Consider the following 23512-nt stretch of genomic DNA (forward strand, 5'->3'; position numbering starts at 1 on the left):
CATGTCTAAACATCAGATATGGAAAGTTATTCAAATGATTATTACATTCAGCTGGACACTTAAAAATGTGAGATTGCTACCTTCAAACCAACTAATATACCCCTTCTTTCAGACCTAAGATGAGCGCAACTTTCTGCTGTATCCAGCGTTCCTTACCCTGCAAAAAACAAAGCGATTCCGGATTAGAAGCTTTCCTAATGTCTCCTTTTACTAACAAAATTAGCAATAGTCGTATCGATTATCGATTGATAAAAGTAAACTTGCAGACCATAGAGATTAATTAAAAAAGCGTGCCTACCTTAACCCTCAAACCACCGTATGGGGTCAAAACTGACCCCAGGCGTATATCAACATGTGCAGTTTTGACATTTCTAGTCGGAAACAAAATTTCTCCTATGAGTTTGTTTGTATATATGTCTTATAACTTCTCATACGTTTTTACCGAAATTGGCTCATTGTTGATTAAGTTATGCTAGAAAGTTTACGCGTGGTCCAGTGGGGTCAAAACTGACCCCAGCAAAATCTGCACTCATATTCCCTATTGTTTGATACTTATCATCTAGTAACATGTATGACAAGGGTCATAGTATGATCATAGTAAAAAAAAAAACATTTTGTAGAAACGTGAAATATCAAAATTTTTGAATGAACGTAAAGATTTATGACGTTGCGACGTATTATGACGTCATTTATGTGATTTTATTGGTGAAAACCACCTACTTTGGTATTTCCTCATACCTCAAAGGTACACGATAAAACTGTAAATACTGAAATTCTGTATGATAAATTATAATGTATCCAAAGACGTTAATGTTGTCGATGGCAACAGGAACGACGTCAAAATGACGTCATAAAAAGTACATATCTAAGGGTTAATGACCCGCCCCGAGGTGAATATGGTGTCATAACACCTGGTCAGTTGCTTTTATGAGGTGGGTATAGCACCTGACCAGGTGTTATGACACCATATTCACCGAGGAAGAGGCGGGTCATTAACGTTATTATCATATAGCTTATCCAAACTGACGAAGATAAGAGTAGACAATTCTGTTTGACGCATAGATCCCTTATACTATTAAGAATGCATTTCAGAATCCACATTTGTCCTTTTTTAACAGAAGATGATGAAGCATATGTACAACTGTTGCCTGATTTATTTATTTCAACCACACAGGATAGGAGGGTCGGTTTCAGGTCAGTCAGAAAATGTTATCATTGAAGGATCTCCCTGCAACAAGACCACAGGTAACCTGAAAGAACACAGGTTCTTTGGCCAGCAGGAAATGGAACGCACGGAACCTTAAATAGAACATGGTTTCCTTGGCCAACAGTAAATGGAACACGCGGAGCATTTTTGCAAGATTTGTCCAAATTTAAATGGACTTTAAGAAATAAAAATGTTATATATAATGATTACAGTTTACGGTCAAAAAATTATCTAATCAAGATAATCTGTAGGATAGACTTACTTTGTACAACTTGAAAACATTCAGCACAATCATCTGATGTGTCAGCATTCCTTCTGGCATCTTGCCATCCTACGGATATCGGGAAGATATTCAATATAAACAGTTCTGTGTACCTCAGTATTGAGTCCTATAATCCGACATCTAAATCAAAGGTGATAACAGGGATGCAAATCCATAACTAATAAACGTGGTAGATACTCGTAGGTAACAGACAGAACCAACCATAGAAAGGTTCAAAAATGACAATTAGAGTATTCCATCACCACAGTTACCTCGTTTCCGATGCTACTGTCAGCCCCGGCCTTCAGAAGTTCGGATACACACTTAGGACTTTGGCTTCCGACCGCAATGTGGAGAGCCGTATTGCCCTGTAGAGATAGCGTTAGGTTTAAGTTTGACGTAATTGTGAATAGGTAATAAAAAAATGTGTTGGTGCGGCTGAATCAAAATGATTTGTAACGGTAGGTTTCAAGCTCTCAAATGTGACCACACGAAATAATCTCAGCACTATATAGTCCTTGGACGACTTGGATCTCTCGGTGGGTCTGGGTGCGTAGTTAATAAGTAATTAAGTAGTCATATATTGAGATCACATAAAGGTCATTAGGATGGGCAGTGTAGTCATCTTGTGAGGTCACCGGTATGTCCTGATGAGTGCCGTGAAGAGGCCATATCGGGATCATCGAAAAGGAATGATATCGCGATAACTCTTATGACGAATAAGTATAATGTTACTAGTCCCTCATTTAATACACATTGCATTTCGCGAGTCCCTAACAACACACAATATCATATCTGTACTCATTTCTTCATACTAATTTTGCCAGTAACTCGTATTATACATGACGATGTCACGAGATTCTCATTTATGTCATATCAAATACCACCCATTGCATACACCATAGTTCAGAGATCTCACGACTTCGAGAAGTATCTCGAGTGTCTAGTGTGTCTTTGTAACTCTAGTTCATTCGGTTGTTCCATAACAAAAAAGGTATTGACTAACAATGCAGGTGTCAATGTTATTCTAACGTGAAACTCGCTTGCATATGGACTCTTGAATACGCTCTAAGGCCATGTTAATTCGATTAGATATATGAATGACATCCGAGCGCGCATCAATGTTTGTCCATTTCTAAGAAAAAAAGGATTCGGCTATGATGTAAATCGTAAAAAGCAGCTTCAAAGGGAGAAAATAGATGCTGTAAATTGCAACAAAGAGAATGTTTCAGAAAACGGCAAAGTCAATTCAAAAGTCAAAGAAGAAGTTTTGAAACAACAAAAAGGAAGAATACATATAGTTTAGTAAACCGTACTCTTTCTGTTAAGTTGTTTATCCTTCCTGACCACGTTGATTACATGATAAAGGTAACTTATTTTGGCTAAACATTTTTTAATCGCACGTTCGCGTCAGTTTTGGGGTCTCCAGAGGATGTCATCAATTCAATCAAATTAACATGGCCTTATTGATAAAATCATATTGGCTAAAACCGTCTAAATAGGGAATTCCCGTAATACCTAAAGGTATTAAACAAAAAGCCAAAAAATGTGTCCTATTCATATCAAAGTCTGCTATAACTTTTGTTGTCAATGGCAATCGCATCAACGTCAAAATCACGTCATGCATATTTGGCTTCCTTAGGGTATCTGCCATCTTGGATCGGCAATCGAAAATTTTAAAATTTGACATAATCCCAAAATACAATGTAAACCGAATAAAATCGTCCATATGAATGTTTTTTTCATAAAATGAATACAAGATAGGGACGAAAATCAAGTTACAATAACCTGATTATACCGTTACCTTATAAGCATATATTTTACATGATTAATCATAAATTCTTCACTAAACTACATGCAATGTTAATGTTAATAATGTAGGAAAACAAGTGTGATTTAGCAAAACACTTTGGAAACTCATTATTTAAATCGAAATTAGTGAAATTTGTAATTCAGTCCTGTCATAATGTTGTTGCCATGGCAACACAAAAATGATAAACTTATATGATTATCAGAAAATTGTTGCCAACTAGATTCTAGGGAAAGTTTCCCTGGTATTTTCCGTCGGTACTGCAGCGGGCTTTGTGTGGAAGTGTATTTGTTTGTCGTCAGCATAACTCAAAAAGCTGTTGATTGATCTGTATGATATTAAGTGGATAAGTAGGCAGAAAGGAAGATCAAGTTCGATAATGGGCCTTTTAGCGGGTACCTAAGGTACTGTAGCGAAGCTTTAAAATTTAGGGGCATATTTTCTGAAAGTGCTTTTGTCATGATTTTTGTGTGGTAGATATTTTATGACATAGAAAGTAAGTTCTGTAAATTTAGGCCCCCTAGCGGCTTGTTAGGAACTGCAGTTGGTGATTTGACATTCGGACATGGATAACTTGAGAAGGGGTCGACAGATCGTCGTGATGTTTGTTATGTAGAGAGCTCAGATGGTGCTTTACATTATCAATGACTAATTATGCAAATCAGGAGATAATTTGCAAAATAAGTAAGGACAGTTTTTTTAACCCACTGCATTTCATTATGGAACATGGGACAGTGTCAGATCATTTAAACAGATGGCCTTGCATGAACGTACATGTAGGTCAAATAAATAAACTATTCTCCTAGCAGTGGTCCTGCTGGTTTTTAACGCGTTTAGTTTAGGCATTTCTGTTCAACACGGTTGGCGGCATAACGAAAAGGGGACAAAAAAGAAAGCCTACCAAAAACACCTAAAAACATGTCAAAAACCAGCCAGACCTACTCCTTGGAGATCGAGAGTACACTGCACCAAAAATACACCAGTGCTAGGTGCGGAAAAGTCACATGTACATGCACTATGTCTTTCAAAATGTGTCTGATATGGAATAAAGATTTATTCGAATCGATTTATATATATTGACTGTACCATTTCATCATCACTTTAAACACTGCAATATCGAACCTTTGTGGCCCATATAATATCAACATACTCATATTTTTTCATGACCAGTTATAACATATATCAGCACACTCTACACATATACGAGCGTACTAGTCCTGTACCATTAAATGATTTTAACCCTAGTATCTAGACTCGACTCATTCGCCCATCATAACTTCCAAATGGTATGGTGCATGATCAAATTTGCAGGGGGTAATAAGCACGTAAAGATTAATCACTCTCCATAATAAGCCTTGATTATTTGGCGAAGATAATGTGTTCGTGGAACTCTAGTTGATTATACTATTGACCACTCTGGTGAAGACTGAAGCATCATTTCTGTTTCCTTTACACTGATTGTCCAACCAAAAGCTTTACTGGATATAGACGGCAGCTAGTGAATTCTTGTAGATCCGTCTCGCTAACAGCATGTAGCAAGGATTGAATTCACTAGGGCTTCCAATACTTTGTTTTTTGCTTTGTATTTTGAGACGCCGTAAGTATAAAAACACCTGTTGCATCTGTAGAGGATGGTTATCCCTGCATACGTAGTAGAGAGTGCTTTAAATATCATAGTGCCAAACATGAGGGTAAAATGCGGTGCTTACCAGGCCCAATCCTTGTTTAACTCCGTTTGTTATCGGAAAAGATTCAAATACCGTGTCATTTCGCACAATATGGGGAACAGCCCAGTTTAAACAAGATAGACCACAGGCCCTCACGGATGACAGTGTCTAAACGCCTTTGTTAAGTTTACAAACAGCTTGTATATGTTTTTGTTTTCATCACGACACATTTCTTGCATTTAAGTGTGAATAGAATGGAAAAATAGTTCCTCTATTGCTAAAACCACACTGGCTCTCGTACACCACGTCTGGATTGCCTGTTGGTTGATGGTCAATGTTTCAGAGCCCATTTATAGCCTAATGTAAAGTGTGTTCACCAATGCTCAGTAATGTCGCTTTTTCCTGTAAGAAGGGTACAATCAGCTGAACGGACAGTTGTAATATTGTTGGGAGAGGGACCGTGCACTACCTTTAGACCTATAGTTCTGCAGCCTGTCCTTTATGCGCCCGACGTCTATTTAAACGTCGCTCCTGAGGTGCTTCAGCTGGTAGTTCTGGTTTTCGGTGGAGTTCTTCTTGGCCGGTAATGTCTTCATTGCTACTATCAAACCAATCCTGGTGTCTGCACTTCGTATGACCTAATATGATTTCAGATGTGCCATGCACTACTTTACGGAAGTTTACAAAGCTCTCTCTGGGTTGCTGAAGAGCTCTATGTGATCTGTTTCCCGAGGTTTGCTATCAGTAATGAAACAAAATGGCCCGACGTTTTGCAGAGGGGTACGTGGTGGGGGACACTTTTTCACATACAACTAGGGGTGGATACCGGTTCGCTAGACCTGATTCGGACCTTTCTAACATCCAAGAACCGAGTCCAAAAAACCTGAAAGCCAAAACCTGAGTAAAAAAAAAACTGAACAAAGTACAAATAATTTTTCTATTTTGTTTGATAAAAGGCTTTTTGAGTCTCCCCTCTGACAAAAAAGGCATTCTAAATAAGTGCAATATTCAAATATCAAACACTGGTTTGTCTTAAAAGTCTTCTCACCAAGAAACTTTTATAGTCGTGCGTGTCAGTATTAATTCTCTTTGCTTAATATTGGTCTAACAAAGCAAAACATCAACTGAACAGGATCAGGTCCAGGTTCAGGTCCGTACCTGAACCTAAATCTCTGAACCTAAACTTGAACTCGGACCTAATTAAGCTGAACCGGTATCCACCCCTACATACAACAATGCAAAATGAGAGATTTGGTGATTTCTTGCAATGTGCAGACAAAAAATGTATATTTATGGCTTCTCTGCCCTGGCATTGAAATCAAATTAAATGACCTAAATTCGGCATAGGTGTATGGGAAATACGCCAACACTGTGCCAAGATGACGTCATTCCCACTTTAGGCAATCACGACATCAAACTGATTTCTTTGGCGATTTTTTGCTATGTTTTAGATCATAAATGTATATTAGACGTATGTCCTGGTATTGCAAAAAAAAATACCATTCTTGCTTGAGAAGTTTGAACAGCCCATCTTCGCAGTGGCTTGGAAATATAGCGAAGTCTGCTTTATTTGACTTAAAGTAACTGTATCATTTGTAGGGACAAGTATTACCATAACCATAGCGAAAACAAGCTATAGGTCATCTTTTTCACGTGATGAAGTGAGCACATTCGTGAAAACGATTAGGTGATAGTCATGGTCCCAGCTGTCTGGAACTTGAATCCAGAATCTGTAGAGTTTGATTCAACTACACATGGCCACCGATTCCACTTAATGCCAAAGGAAATTGGTCCAAAAAAGAGTTACTTACATTTATGTCCTGCACGCTAAGATCTGTTCCGGCTGTGATTAGAATTTGTGCGACGTCAATGTGGCATCTTCTGAGTGCCTCGTGGAGCGGTGTGCGTCCCTGAAATAAACATCATACATGGTATAAAGTTTGGTACTGATATCGTGCCTTTGGAAAGCAAAGTTCATAAGACACTCTCGAACCGGAAAGAACACAGAACAGCAAACTAGCTCTTCTATAAGCATTATTTCTATCCTCATGATAGACAATTGGGTCCACATATGTCCGTAAACAATTATGAGCGGAGTTCAGTTTAGATTTATCTCAGAATAACTGCTGTGTGTCTATGATAAATCTACTTGCATCATTATTTTGTGCACTAGTTTCTGCACCGAATGTAGTACCGTACCGACAAGTAAACCTTATACAGTTTCTGGGTGACAATTGTGAATATTATCATAACATGCATACAGATACAATCTACGGGAAATTTAATCTAACTTGACACTAAGACAAAGTTTTCACACATGCAGAAACGCACTTCTTTACAGAGGTAAAATAAGCCTTATACATTTGAGCTCTACAACTATCTGCTCCTTTATATGGAGTGCCACATTTTTTCCGCATAAGTTTATCCAGTATTTTTCTAGTATTCTATCTTCAATAAGTGGCGTCAAAGAAGACGTAGAATGCTTACTTCTTAAGCGATGAACACTCGTGGATGCGAAAATTTTAGTAAATCAAACTACTTGTTGTTTTCGAAAGTACGGTTAAATTCTGCTTCAAAATGAATTTAACAAACGCAGATGAAACTTCAAGCTATAATAAAATCGCTCATTTTTTAAATCATAAATTAGGTTTGTTCAGATGCTTTCTGTCCTGAGACATCGGCAACTTCTTCTTTCAAACCAAATCAGATGAACCTGTGCATATTGGTTCCCTGTATATATTCTTATTGATCTACAGCGTTCATACTTACTATCTCGTCTCGTGCGTTAACATTTGCCCCGCACGTGACTAAAGCTCGTACAGTTTCTGGATGGCCTTCCGCGGCAGCAGAGTGGAGCGGTGTGCTTCCCTGTAGAGATTTATATTGACAGCATTGTACCTATCAATTTTTTTTAAATAAAAAAGACAATGCAATCCATGAAGTGTGTAGTGAAGGAACAAATGTTTGTCTTAGTTTGACCTACTAGACTATCGAATACCAATGCCAGAGCCAGTGTTAGTCCGTCGGTTGACGGTTTACTTACCTTACCGTAGTATGCGTTAGCATCTGCCCCGGTTGCGAGTAAAACGTGGACAGTTTCGGCATGGCCCTCAAAGGCTGCCAAGAAGAGAGATGCTTGTACCTGTAACAAACAGCGTAACAGTATCTGACTCAGAAGAACAGCCTACCATTGACGGGTTATCCACTGTTGCAGCCCAAGACGCCAATGTTGCCTGTTTTCGATTTACTGCGCATGCTTTTGCTGTGACAGATCTTATTTTTAGATATTACTCTTTTTATTTGTTATGATGAATATATGTGTAGATTTGATATTGAGTGGACCGACTGCTCTCTCAGCCAGTAATTGCAAAGAAATTACACAAATGACTGGGTCAAATCGGCGCTAACTTATATCTCCCTGTCCTAGAACGTCCCTTGTCGAATCTAGGTACTCATTTGTACCTCAGTGAAGTACGGAAATTCGTTTTGAGTGCCTTTCTCGGCAAAGGGCACGACAGTGGGGATTTTGATTTTGAACCCAGAACCCCCCAAGTCTGGCGTGGTCACCCTTACCACAAGGCCAATCAACGCCACCAATGTTTTCTGTGTAACCTGTGCATTGAAGAGACTGAAGCTCGGAACGTATACGTCAAAATGCTGATAAAAGGATGAAAACAAACTTTATGTAAACCGAATTTGTCTACTATACCAATTAGTATGACCTAATTTGACCTTTTGAAGCTTTATTAAACAACTATGATTGAGTTAAACCCCACTTACGTTGTTATCAAACTGGGCCCCGGTTGGGAATAAAGCATGTACAGTTTCTGGGTGGCCGTTCAGAGATGCCAGGTTAAGCGGTGTTTGCCTCTGCAAAAAAATTTAAAAAGGAAGAAAAAAACAACACGACACATCAGCAACGCAATTGTGCCTTCTCCTGTTGCATGTGTAAAAGGTCCCTTAATAGTAAAATACATCAAAGGCATTGTCAGTTTGTAACATGACATATACACACACACACACACTATATACAGTAGAATCCGCTTAACTGCACATCCCATTTGTCATCGAGTTTTGTGCCATTATACGGCTGGTGCAATAATGCGAAGTTGCCCAGCTGGACCGGTAATCCACTATATTATACAGAAGGTGAATATTTTAAAAAGTGTGCTGTATGAACTTGTTAGCACGCATTTAGATGTCAAAAAGCTTTTATTATACAGGTACAGTGCGGTAACACCCTAGATTTCACCTCTTGTTTTGGCCTCGTTAATGTATTAACACAGTACTTTTCACATTCTCATGAAAGACATCATAGGACACAGTGAATGAAATATGTAACCGCCAAAGAGGCCCCTCTCATGTTTGGACAGATTTGATTGTGTACAGCATGGATATGTAGCTCGTAACTGTACAATGTACTGTACTACGTATCCAGGTGGTAGATATGCTTAGAAGACTTAGGTCAGTGACAGACCATTCTTCTTATGGCAGACCAGAACCCGCGTATAACTCGTTCGGGTGAATGTAGGAAGTTTCTAGGACGCGGATTCAGCTCTGCTATAAAAGACTGTCGATGATCACGTGAGCACCGCACCGACATAATGACTGCCATGTCCGTCTATGTGTCTGTTGCCCTTGTCGAGTCGCTGTAGTTTCCGACCAGATGTACGTAAAGACTCCGGTCTTATTTGTATCATTGCAGCAGTATGTAAATATAGCGCTGTCGCGAACCTAAAACCACGTGAAATTAAATCCCCGCGAACTATATTAATAAATGCATTCACAGTAAGAAAGACAATGTACAGGTAGAGACCAACTTTTATTGAGTCCAGCATGCTGTTTGCCAAAGTGTAAGGCCGCCGGCCTTTTTATGGTGCCGATACGCCCCGTGACCCGCCTGTGACCTCCCATACGATCGCTATCAACGCCAATGGAGACAACCTTCTTTTGTTACTTCAGTAAAAACAAATTTTAGAAACATATTGGCGGTATTGTGCCTCTACACAGGCAGTCATCGGCTTATTTGTACCGCGTTTGCCGATTTTTAGCGCACATTTTAACTTGTCGACAATGTTTTAAGAAATGTGTTGCATTTATCCGGCATTAGTGACAGTGCACCATGCCGATATGCAGAGTCACTAACAATGGAGTAAAAAGGAACCGAAATTTGTGATTCCTTGCAATTAAATTGAATGTGCTTTATCCATTGTGCAATTAAGTGGCTTCTACTGTGTATGTATATATATATAGCTACGACTTTATAAGATATTGTTGTTTGAGAAATGTTTAAAAGTTGTCAAGGGCATATCCACTTACTAGACTATTTAGAGCACCGGGATCTGCCCTGGCTGTGAGTAAGACTTTCGCTGTTTCTGTGTGACCATTACTGGCTGCAAGGTGAAGCGGTGTGTTTTTCTGCAAAAAAAATCATATATAGACAAATTCTTATCAACTATGAAAATTAGCTTATTCGCACGATAAGCATTGGTCCACAAGAACACTGCACGAAATGGCCTCGTATCCCGGCGTATACGTACAGGGATTCCTCCGGAAATATTCCATATCCCGCTGCGGATTTAGCGTATCCGTTAATTATATCGGAAACGCTAAATCCGCACCGGGATATGGAATATTTCCGGAGGAAGCCCTGTACGTATACGCCGGGATACGAGGCCATTTCGTGCAGTGGAATATTCAACAAGCAGAGGTTTCGATGGCGGGGTGGGGAGTTGCCGGGGGTTTTAACGTTGCCCTCCATACAGCGTTAAAATCCAACTCCCATCAAAACCTCTGCTTGGAGAATACACTAATAACTAAACTGTCAGATGCGTGTTGACCAATTGGCCTAGATTCCAGAACACCAGCTGTTTGAGTTATCCTCTTCTAAAGTTTCCGACAAAAAAAAATCCAATGCATTGCTAAATATGCCGCTATGGCACCCAAACGTACACGATTGATTCCTTACCCCATAGGCTATTTAACATTAAAATCACAACCAAAGCGTTTCCGCAAAATTAAAGCTCAAACTAAGTTCCGCTACGGTACAATATACAGTAGTCCTCATGGAACTTGACCTTTGTTTTCCTGACCCATAACCACCTTCAAATATCATGAAGATCCATCAACAGCTTCTCGAGATATGGTCGCAACATTCACATGTTCCGCTGTGGAGCGGTAGGAAGGCCCGAGGAAGCCCATCATCGAATGTCTTGCTGACACCTACCTACCTACCCAATATCACGAAGTCCAGCTACATCATCTTGATTCATACACAAATACACCAGCAGCCACTGCAGCACCGGATTACAGTCTATTCTGGTAATGTTTTGGATCACCACATGTTGCTGTTTTAATTCCAAATATTAATTCATATGTCGGATAGATATTAACGACATGTCTACTTACACTTAAGTCCTTTGCACAAGGGTCTGCACCTGCTGCGATTAAATGTTGTACGGTTTCGGTTTGTCCTCCCGAGGCTGCTGAATGGAGTGCTGTGCCCTGAAATAACAAAATAATAATCATCATCATATCAGAAGCAGTATTCGTTATCTTTCTGAACGTTATATGTCTCTGTGCGATGGGGACCTATACAACTGTTTCATTCACCTGAACACATTGGAGAAGGTTTAGATGGAACATAACATAATACAAAATAAATCAAGCACCTTCAAATTCTTTTAGTTTTACCAACTGCATTGCTTGTCCGTAAAATATTATCAGCGTCCTGAATATCAACACCGTCCTACACATCCAGGTTTGTTGATTTGGACTAGCCAATATTCGATAGTACTTCTGCTACTTTCCTTAGGGCAATAATGACTGCACCTAAGTCTCACTAAAATGCACTATCCATTGAATTATCAACCTTATATACATTGTTAAAAAACATCACCCAACTTAATTGCCTGTATTTTTTTTTAAACAGCCGGGATCCGTTTGGACTACATATGGTTATTTTAGTAGAAACAAGTAGTGTCACTTTAGAGTGAAGAACGGGTACATCTACAATTTGCCAACCTCATTTCAGAGCTTGTTTGTAAGAATACTTGGATGCTATTAGTGAAGAGCTGAAGACCTCCAGTTTAACCAAGGCAGTCAAAATTACATTTTAATGTCATAATTGTTGCTAATGTATCCACGCAGGTCCACTTACACAAACGTTGTAAACGTCCGGTGTACTATCGTATTCCTCGGCTCTGAATAAAGCTTGCACAGTTTCTGTGTGGCCATTCCCTGCTGCAAGGTGGATCGGCCTTTTTTGCTGTTTCCAGTAGAAAAAGAATTAATATATCTAAATATATCAGGTTCTCACTCACTCTCTCTCTCACTCTCTCTATCTCTTTCTCTCTATATATATATTGATACAGTACAAGAAATTATAAATATTCTAACATTTACAATGCAAACAGGATTACTTTCTAAATTTGGACTGCAGTTAATAGACTCAAGAAGATGCCATAGCATCTAATGTTTTAGAAGAAGAATACATATACAGTGAATATAGTAATCCTAACAAAGACATGGTGTCTGCTCAACATTTTCAAGTGTCTAACATTTTGTTATGTAATTGAATTGAATCCTTCTTTAAAAAATACAGTGCATACACCTACGTCAATATTCCTTGCTCTTGAATTTGCCCCGGCTGCTAGTAAAACTTTAACAGTTTCTGTGTGACCATCCCTGGCTGCCAAGTGGAGCGGTGTGTTTTTCTGTAAATAACCAAGCAAAACTGTTGTCAACACCAGGTAAGATAAGGCTAAAATGCAACAGCTTTTCTTCTTTACAAAAATTGGTAACGTGCTTCGTTATCTAAGTTAAGTGCAGCTAACTTGAACATATCCAAGCCGAAATTCCAACTAATTGTCAATAGTAGGACTAATTACCTCATTCGCATATCGGGTAATCTGTGCACTAGGATTTGCCCCTGCTGCGAGTAAGACTTTTACAGTTTCTGTGTGGCCATTGCTAGCTGCCGAAGCCAGCGGCGTGATCATGGAGGGCAAATTGCTAGCTACCGAGGCCAGCGGCGTGTTCATGAATGGCCAATTCGTTCCATCCTGCTGACAAAATATAAATATTCATGGTAGCACAAACCGCTTCATTTTTCATTCATTTATAGCAACTTACTATTGTAGCATATTATCAATTCATGTTTTGCCTTATGCTTCTTATAGACCAAGTGTGGTCACCTGTGCATTTAGCCCATCTGGGCAGAAATATGCAATAACTACTGTTATATCATCATAATAACAATATATTTGGTTATACAGAAACCTTGTTAGTGTCTGTTACTGATCTATCCCCGTACCTCTGGGAATATATTAGGTATGTTATGATCTGCCCCGGCGGAAAGTAAAACTCGTACAATGTCCACCTGGCCTCGGCTGGATGCAAAGTGAAGCGGCGTACAAATCTGTAACAAGAGATCGTGGAGCCTAAACCTCTGTTAAAAAGATTAATGGAGTCGGAAATAAAATCGTTTACTTTGGCGAGTTTTGTTGAATTTCAACAGTTCAATCCATTCCTGATTTTTATATCCATTTAACCTGCAAATGATGTGAATATCAAATCAAAATCATCCATCATAAATACATTATGATATTTTCTCAATAATAATGTGATGCAAAAGTGGCCTTCATTTGCATACATTGTATCTATCTATGACCTTTTGCAAATCAATTGCCTTCTTATCCGTCGACATTGATAGATCCTAAAGCTATATCCTGACTATATATACATCGAGTAATATAGATACAAATGAGTAATGAGAGTGTATATGTGCTTAATCTTGCGAACTTGATTTTTTGTTTTAGGTTGGATTTGTGATGAACTGTCCTATCTTAAAATGCATATGCCCTAGGAGACATAAAATGGAACCTTCGATCGAATGGTAAATAAAGCACTTTCTGACCCCAATTAATCGCCAGCTCATGATCAATGTGATGCAATCAGAAATCTACAGCACTTCCTTACCTTATCATCGAGAACATTAGGGTTGGCTCCATTAGCTAGCAGCTGCTCAACTCTTGTTTTATCCAAAGCCTGTATAGCACCTACAAGATCCTGTTGCACAGGAGCATCAGGGTCATTAAGAAGTACGGATGTCGGATTAGGGATTCGTCAGTCTCATATGCACAGTCTTTCTGTAACCTGACAGACATCATATTCTCGCCGCTTTATATTATTGGATCTCAGACTTGAGAAAGTTGTATTCATAGCAAACTTTAGCATTCAATGTAAATTAACTTTGCACCTAGAAGTCACATAGAATATGAAATAAACTTACTTGTACAAGTTTGATAACTGTTGAGTTTCTTACTTTTTGCCATAAATGTCATATAAACTGTGGGATTTGAATCGCCACTTACCTGCACTAATTTTTATTAACAGCAGCACACTCAGATGTAACAAGAGTTTAAACACCTTGTACTGTCGCAAAATAGTGATGACCTTTAAAACCGACGTGTCGTTAAATTTTATTATTTCTAATTGCTAATGCAAAAATGTCATTATTTGCATAAGTCAAATGAGCTGATGGCTGTACCAAAATAGCAAGAGCTGGCCTACTGTTAACGCCTTATCTTAGAAAAAAAAATCCATTGGAGAACTTTCTCAAGTTTCGCGCATTAGACTGATTAGCGTGATTAATTGCTTAACTTAACTTCTAAACACCGAAAGTTTTTTCATCATTTACCGCTGAGCCCAGAATTTCTAATGCGATACCAAAGAAATCCATAATTATAAAGTCCATTTTGGAACTTGCCGACAACAGCCGACATAGTAAGTAACACTGCGATCCATCCACATGTTCTAGACTTTGGGTTTTTACACAGACTTGTACACAGGGTACGGACCGGTAATCCACGCAGACGCAGGGCCGACAACTAAATTTGGCACCCTTCGAAAATGTAGCAGTAAAAGAGGCTTTTATTTGTTCTGGATATGTTAAGACTTTCGAGCCGGATGTTGCATGTTTGGGTTTTCACCGTCTTATTTAAAAATCGCAGACTTATAGCCATGCTTAAGGTGTCCGTTGGCTGTGAAAGTTTTGTGTTTTAATGTGTTTTTATGCATTTAAGATTGGCAAACATCATATTTCTTTGTTCTGATCTGAATACTCAGGTAGGTGACATTTGATAGTCTCTTCCTTACATGAATACAGTGAATGAGTATAGGACGCTTTAACTACCGGTCTTTGCTTCACACAACGCAAGCATTATTTAACACGCGCAGGCGCACACACACAATTAGACACACACACACTCATACACACAAAAACACACACATACGCACACACAAATACACACACAAACGTATTTACACACACACACACACACACACAAACAAACACATATACACACACATACGCGCACGCACACATACACACGCACACACATATACACACGCGCGCGCGTCACTTAAAGCACAGAAATGACGTCAGCTTCATCTTGGATACAGTGCTAAGTAGGAAGTTCCTCGTGAAGGAAACTGGCGTTCAAATGGTGGTTTCCAGGCCGTCTCATGTTAACATAACGGTTACCTTCGCTGCCCACGGATATAAGTCTTATTTGTATATACATTGAATGGTGATAACCCGGCTGCAGAACCTTGATTTTTCTGTTTTCAGATTCTGCAAGAAATACATTATTATTGAAGGGAAAACTGTCTAAACATGACCTTGTGTCAACCTTACCTGATCCTTCTTGTCCAAACGTCTCCCAGAAGTCGAAAGCAAAACTAGTCTCTCTACGTAAGGATCTGCCATGTCCCTAAAAATATCCTTGCTTTTAATCAAAAAAGGACAAGAAAAAAGAAAGAAAGAATAGGTCATGATTATATGATATACGCCGAACTTTAGTATGTGGTAATTGTTACATTCTGAAACTAGAGTTCCACGACCTCATACCTTCGCCAAATGATTTGAACCTTTATGACTGACCTATTAAGGGATATTTCTCATGAATCATAAATCATACCAGTTGATCGTCTTCACCCAAATAACAGAAGTTGTCCAAAGTGTGAGCTTATTAAAGAAGGTTATGCTAACATTTATCATCAATTATGCAAAGGGGGTCCTTATTAGCATAATTTGATTCAACGATGTTCACATTCACATAACTTTCAATTGCCACAAGTATGAAATTGCCATCATTTACCTGTATTTAATTATAGTAGTTTCTCATTAATCATGCAAATTACACCTACAATTGCATATTTTCTATCAATTAGCATTCCTCTCTTCCTCAGATACAAATGTCACATATTTGAATTGTCATATCATGAAACACAGCGGGGTCTCATTAGTTATGCAAATTAGAATATGATAAGTATGATTATATCCAATCATACAAAGCATCACGTAAGCTATCTACAGACCAAAACTCATGACCATCCATCAAGCCAATCTTGAGTTATAGTATTTTCTTATGTATTATACAAATGAGGACTGCATTTGCATAGTTGATATCTATCAATATTTCTCTCCTTCTCAGTTACATAATATTATGTCTCATGTTTGATCCTATCATGGAATTTGGCGGCTGTATAAACTTTCCTCATTAACTATGCAAATTAGATACTGATTTGCATAAAAAGTATCTAATCATGTACATCATCACTCAAGCTATCTACAGACCAAAAATCATGACAATCCATCAAGCCCATCTTGAGTTATAGTATTTTCTCATGTATTATGAAAATGAGGTCTGCATTTGCATAGTTGATATCTATCAATATTTCTCCCCTCGTCAGTTACATATGTCTCATGTTTGAGAGTCCTATCATGGAATTTGGCGGCTGTATAAACTTTCCTAATTTATTATGCAAAGTAGATACTGATTTGCAAAATAAGTATCTAATCATGTACATCATGACTCAATCTATCTACTTACCAAAAATCATGACCATCCATCAGGCCCTTCTTGAGTTATTCCCTTTCAAAGTCTGAAGCAAAACCTGCTCCTGCAGTTCCAAAAAAGCCGCAAGACCTATTCCACTTACTCTCTGTCCAAAGAGCTATCTACCACTCAAAAACCAGGACCATAGCATATCCAGAACACGAGATATCTAAACAGGAAGTTCGGCTGCCGTACCGTAACAAGCCGCTAGGGGATCCAAAATCTAATCCTTTTCATGTCTCATCAAGATCTACCCACCTACAAAATATCAAAACAATCCATCAAAGCCTTCTAGAGTTATGCTGTTTGTTACAAACAAACGCACACACGCTACCCTCTGCATAACCTTCTCGGCGAAGGTAAATATAGCGTTCACAGGAACACATCTCGTGAAGCATTTATGTTTCTGGAAAATCAGAAAACAGCAGTGGCTGATGTCAAATATAGTCATTTCTGCACTATAAATGCTCTATGACTTACAATATTATCCACCAAGTTTTATCTTGGAGGGAGGGGGGCACTTCGTGTTACCATCTATCCCTATATATTCGATGAAACAAAGCATTTGCTATAAGTTTAGAATAGTCAGCGTTTGGAATTCTAACACCCTGTCACGCAATCACCAATGTAGAAAACCAAAAACTACCGTGGGCGTGGAATTCTAACGAACAGTTACAAACCAGGCAGCTTACCTGAGCGGACCAGGTGTCCAGAATTCTGGATCCAAAGTTCACGTCAGTCACGAGGTGTAAGTTCACATGAGGTCAATTGGCGCCGCACATGTTGACGGGATACCTGGTGCAGTAGAGTCCATTCCAAGTCACCGCACGGGTGTTTTTTTGCCATTGTTTAGAATTAATTTGAAACAGTTGTAACTATTTGTAATCCCTATATCATAGTTTACAAACATGTCGAAATATGTTTACACTTTTCAATTCTTCCCACATTGTCATGGAATATTCAAAATATTTAAGGAACTGAGAACAATATTTTTGATACTTTCTAAAGATTGATTACACCCCCTTGCCTTTATTTCGAATTTCCTATCTTTTTTTCGAAAGTAGACATTCGCAGTCCTCTGTTTATCAGTTAGATTACTCCCAAAAATAGGCGTAGAAAGGCAGCGCTCACACCCCGCCGTGCTTTCACGGCTGGCCGCGGGAGTAAAGTAAACAAACAGTTAACGGGTCTACCTGTAAGCAGCACAACATTCCGAAAGAAACATTATCAGTACCTAATCCCTTGGCATCCTTATCAATCAAACCTAAACATTTTGCAGAAACGACCCAAATATGCGACAGAAATGTTAGAAAGTACTGACGGAAGCTACGTATAGAAATAGTGGTCTGCGGCCCTCCCCCATGGGCGCGCCAGCATATGTTCTGAAGTTGAACAGGGACCAAACAACTGACCTTCAGCAATTCCAAGTCCAAGTGCAAATTGAAAACTCCAATCAGCCAACAGGGTAAAGCATAGAGGCTTTATTGTTCCAGAGATGAAGAGAGTCAGATCATGGATTTTGTTTCGCTATCAAAACTTCATGCTCGCGCTCGTGTTGTTGCATTCCCGGCAGACGGCATGACACGGGATGTTTGCAGGGGACCACGCTGTCTGAAATATCATTATATATCTATCTTTAAACATAATATTGACAGAGTTTAAGATTTGAAATACAGAATTTAAGTATGACAGTATTTCAGTGCTACATTATTACGGAAATTTCGTATCTGAAATCATTTTACGTTGGTTAAGAGTATTTACAAGGTTTTGCCCACCCTACAGAAAGAATAGATTCTCCCAAGTAGCGGCGGCCTGTGTGGGATAAATCCCTTTGCGGCTCTCCCTTTGTATTGTGCCGAATTTGGCGTGGATAAAACTTTTGTTTCTGCTCATTACTACGTCTGGTCATTTGACCACTGTTGGTTCCTGATCGCTTGCAACATTTGCTGGCCCTTTTTGAGTGGCAAAACTACAGTTATTGTGTTTATCTGGACGAGAGGAACTCGGAGACGCTGTCACGCCACAGTTACTTCCTGCTCGGTCGGCTTTCCCCGCCCGATCCGAAACATGCTTTGGTGGGATTAGCCGCTCGTTCATTAGCCGCTCGTTACGGGGGGCTGATGACCCATATATATAGTTCGAAATCTTTCGAAACTTGACACAAACTAATTCATATTTCAAATTTGTTAAAAAAATGATCTCTTTTGACAGTCACTTTCTAAATGTTTGCAAATTTGAAAAAACATTCTAAAATATAGTACTCTCATATTTACTTGTTTTTAAACATTTGTAAATATTTATAACAATTTATGATTATAAAACAATAATTCGAAGATATTACAAATATCACTGAAAACCCGTGTGGTGACTTGGAATGGACTCTAATTGCAGAAGCGAAAGATGTCGCTTTGTTTTATACCATCGTGGAAGTTATTGATTACTTTATTTTTGTTTCGGAAACAACAGCAAATAAACAAACAAAAGCTACACTTACAAGCTAGATCTCCAGATCTAACTGTTACAATGATCGTATCCAACTGCCCAAAGGATTTTTTTGCAACTTTGGTTAATTAGCTAATTTTTGTATTTGTTCAGTCATCTACGAATTATATCATATACTACCACGGCTTGGTAATAGCAAAATGAAAATAATGTCGGTAATGCTATTAGTAAATGATATACTTACATTTACAAACTGAACTACAACATTCAAACTTATTCCAATCTGAGTCAACTCCAGAAAAGAGTTACGTTCTAAAAGACCGCATCTTTATGAATATAAAATCAACCATTATAAAAATCAAGTGATTAACAAATGAAACATCTATAATCTCCTTTAGGCACAACAATTGGGATGGGAATAATTACTTAAAAGTGATACACAAGACTGGAGGAGAGTGCTACTTTTTAACAGACCACATCTTTATGAATACAAAATCAACAAAATTTGTAAAAATTATTCACAGATTAATAAATAAATGAACCGCTCATAATACAGGAATTGACTAGTGCCCCATGGGGTGTGATGCACATTGAGATATTACGTATTGGTTCCTATTGGATAATTGCTGAAGTTTCAGATCAATTTTTGGGTCAACGCAATAGAGCCAACAACTATTTACACACACGCTACAAACATTATATTCAACATCGACCCTAGATTTCCTATGAGCTGCCAATTTTTGAGAGGGGTTCCGATGGGATGTTTGACAAAGATCAAAGTCCATTTTTACCGAAAGCAAGTGGTGTTACTTAGGCTATAATTCGACAAATAAGTATCCAGAAACAAAGTGCAAATGCAATTTTTAAGCTCAACCCAAGGTTTCTTAAGAGCCGCCAAGTTGAAGGTTATCCAATGTCTGTTCTTGATATAACATGTTACACCTGGCTGTAGTTAATCTGAAGGGTACTCGGGAGATTATCAGAATATTGATGCTGTGTAATACAACTGCTGCCTAGTCCAGGTTCAAGGTCAAATCACCAATACAATTACGCTTTTGGATTCAGAAAACTATTATTATCAGAACCTGGACACTCTCCTCTGGTCTTGTGCATGGCTTTAAGTGTAATTCGTTTCTATGGGATTATTGCTGAGTGAATGCTGACGTTCCTGGTCGATTCTGGGGTCAAAGCAACGGAAGAATTGGGTTGCTAAACTCGATTAACAACTATTCACACACACATGCCTCAACCCTCATTTTGTATCATAAGATCAGACCGAGATACCTAAGAGCACCCCGTTTTTATTTCAAATCTTAAGGTTTCAGTGAAATGAACTTTGTAGAGCAAGGAGCACATTTCATTAAACCAAGGCTGGAAATGCTCTCTTCCATTGGAGGAAATAGATTACTTATAATTTCTATCTAATAATGCAAGATATTTCTGACAGGAGTCATCCCCATAATATATACATACTAGGGTAATCACTGTACTGCTGCTAATACATGTTAGCAAGGAAAAGTTTGTCACAGATGTTTGTATCATCACTATTCATTATTCTAATGGCAAGACTACAAAGGAGCTAGATTGAGCGACGGCCATACATATACATATATTATGTTATTACAATGTGCTTCCATCACCTTGGCCCCATTTTCTAAATTTCTGACAATAACAAAAAATGCCTATCAATTGATTAAACAAACAAAAGCTCTCTTCGGTGTGGGTTAAAGAGACTAACCAACAAAACTTGTGGCGGAAGCAACAGTTACAAACAACATTTAGTACACAAATACAAAGCTGCTATCTAAAAAAAGGAAAGTAGACTAATAAATAGCTCTAAATAACAGGTGGTATTTCAGGCTTGGAAGAAAAATCTGCAAAAAACACCATCAAGAGATAACATTGACCAGGTAGTCCTTATGCAGGGATGGTCATTAGGATGGTCACACTTGACTGATTTCACAAAGCAAAAAAAAATAAATATATATATACTATGTAAGCAAACACCTGGAGAAACTAACAGCCACATCCTGTTTTAGGAATGTATCCAATGCAATGTACAGCAGTAGGTATATTCAGAACTAGTAGATATCACTAAATAACAGGTAGTCCTTCAGAGTCTGCGGTAATGGAAATTGCTGGATCTCTTCATGCCGACTCTGACCGAGAACACCAAGGATCTTTGCTCGACACAATCTTTGAAGATTTGGGTAATGGTTTCTATGATACAACAGGTATTTGTGCATTTCTATAGATCCCTTGTCTTCAGGCATATCCCCCTTTTCACACTTCACATTACAGTCTGCACCTGCCATGAGGAGTGCTTCTGCCATTTGGAAGTTATTCCAAAAGATGGCATTGTGAAGTGCTGTCGCACCCTCTTCGTTTCTTGCATTTACCTCCACCCCGAGACCCAGTATATGGGAGACGGTGTCCAGACCACCACATGGAATGGCCGAGTGAAGCATTGTATTGCCTGCATTATCCCTTTCATCCAACGAAGCACCTAATGTTAAGGCAAGGTCGATAATGTTGCAATGTCCGTGCTGAGCAGCATCCAACAGAGGAGTCCATGAGTTACTTGTACCCTTTGCAGCAATGTAGCCACTATGGGAACACAGTAACCTGACTGTTTCGTGGTGACCGTACTTTGCAGCTACATGAAGAGGTGTACGGCCTGAGATGTCCACTGCACTGATGTCAAAACCACGGTCTAACCAAAAATTGACAGTGTCTATATGTCCACGCAATGCTGCTATATGAAGCAAAGACTGACGTAAACGATTCTCTGCATGAAAGTCTGCCCCTCTGTCCAACAAGAGGGAAATGGCATCAGTGTCCCCTTCCAAGGCAGCGTAATGAAGCGGCGTGTAGTCAAAGCAACCAGGATCATTTATATCTGCTCCTCGAGCTAACAAGAGTGCAATGGCATCACAGCGAGTAGAGTTCTGCTGGGCGGCCAACAGTTGTCTGTCCACATGCCATAGGGCAACAAGTCTTAATAGCGTACTCCGGCCCAAAATTCTACTACTTGCAGCAAAGTGTATAGCTGCCTGGTCTTCATTCATTTCATGCACATCTGCACCTCGGTCCAGAAGAAGGGCGATCGCAGCACAATGACAGGTCATCGCTGCGTGGTGAAGCACTGTCAGTCCTTTATGGTCAGCTGCACTGATCCTTGCCCCACGGTCCAACAACTGTTCCATGGTGGGACAGTGCCCTGAATTAGTTGCATGATGAAGCGCAGTCCAGCCTTTTTGGTCAGTTGCATTAACGTCCACACCTCGGTCCAACAACATCTCCAAAGCGGGAGAGTGTCCAGCTTTAGCAGCATGATGGAGTGCTGTACAGCCATCATCATCTTTGGCATCAACATTAACCCCTTTCTCTAGCAGGGAGTTAATCTTGTCACAGCCCCCATTTGATGCAGCGGAGAAAAGGTCTGCCACACTCATTGTTCCTCGGTAAAGGGACGATCCACCTCGGTTCTTACGGCTTTATTCCTGACACAGATAAAAGAAAGAAAAGTGGTTGTAGAAGATAGACTTCTCTTATGCTCTGGGATAAACAAATAACAGTTCAAAACAATGATACATCTACTGTCTATCTATGGTCTTTCTGATTTTGAACTTTTAATGATGTTAAAGGTCATTATCCGTTCCCTACTTTAATTCAGGATGGCATTCGAAACGTTGAACTGATCACCAGTGATGTCCAGTATCTAAACTGTGCAGTGGGCAGTCAACACAATTTGGTATACAGATTATCAGTAAAAATACGGTAGTAACGTTATCATAATACAGTATACGTAGGCTGAGAATTGTTGCGGATGCATGTGTGCCATTGGGCTTCGATGAACATATGCTGAATAGCGTGTCAATGTTGAATGTATTGCCCATAGCATGATACTTAGATGTCTCCTTCATAGAGGCTTATTCTATCTAACGGCTTTCCGTAGAATATATTAAACAGTTCCCAAATTGTCGCCCCCCTCCCCATTCCCACCCAACTCATTCGAGCTAACATCGATTAAAAGACGTATGGGAAAGTATTTCTGCTTTACAGTTAAGTATAGCAGTAGATCAAAGAAACGTTGAATACCTCTGGGCTTACGCTGTTGATCAAGAATGTGGGTATAATAACTTTTTCTCCTCCCAACTTACACGTGGGTGGTGGATGCAGCGTCGGTCGGCCCTGTTCCGTAACACTTCGCCAGAGGGC

General features: G+C 39.2%; 1 protein-coding gene across 1 annotated transcript; it reads right to left on the minus strand.

Annotated features, from left to right (window-relative positions):
* Positions 1-91: 91 nt before the first annotated feature.
* On the minus strand, positions 92-23493 carry LOC136439558 (serine/threonine-protein phosphatase 6 regulatory ankyrin repeat subunit B-like). The gene is made up of 16 exons (XM_066434978.1): positions 23393-23493; positions 21374-22794; positions 15646-15736; positions 13926-14015; positions 12836-13009; positions 12563-12661; positions 12106-12213; positions 11355-11450; positions 10266-10364; positions 8727-8816; positions 7990-8088; positions 7716-7814; positions 6758-6856; positions 1742-1837; positions 1470-1538; positions 92-157 (listed from the first exon to the last, which is right to left on the minus strand). Exons 2-16 carry the CDS (start codon positions 22744-22746, stop codon positions 92-94), a joined length of 2748 nt encoding a protein of 915 aa, XP_066291075.1. The 5' UTR covers positions 22747-22794; positions 23393-23493.
* Positions 23494-23512: the final 19 nt, after the last annotated feature.

Source organism: Branchiostoma lanceolatum, chromosome 8 (assembly GCF_035083965.1).
Source record: "Branchiostoma lanceolatum isolate klBraLanc5 chromosome 8, klBraLanc5.hap2, whole genome shotgun sequence".
Lineage (NCBI taxonomy): Eukaryota > Metazoa > Chordata > Leptocardii > Amphioxiformes > Branchiostomatidae > Branchiostoma > Branchiostoma lanceolatum.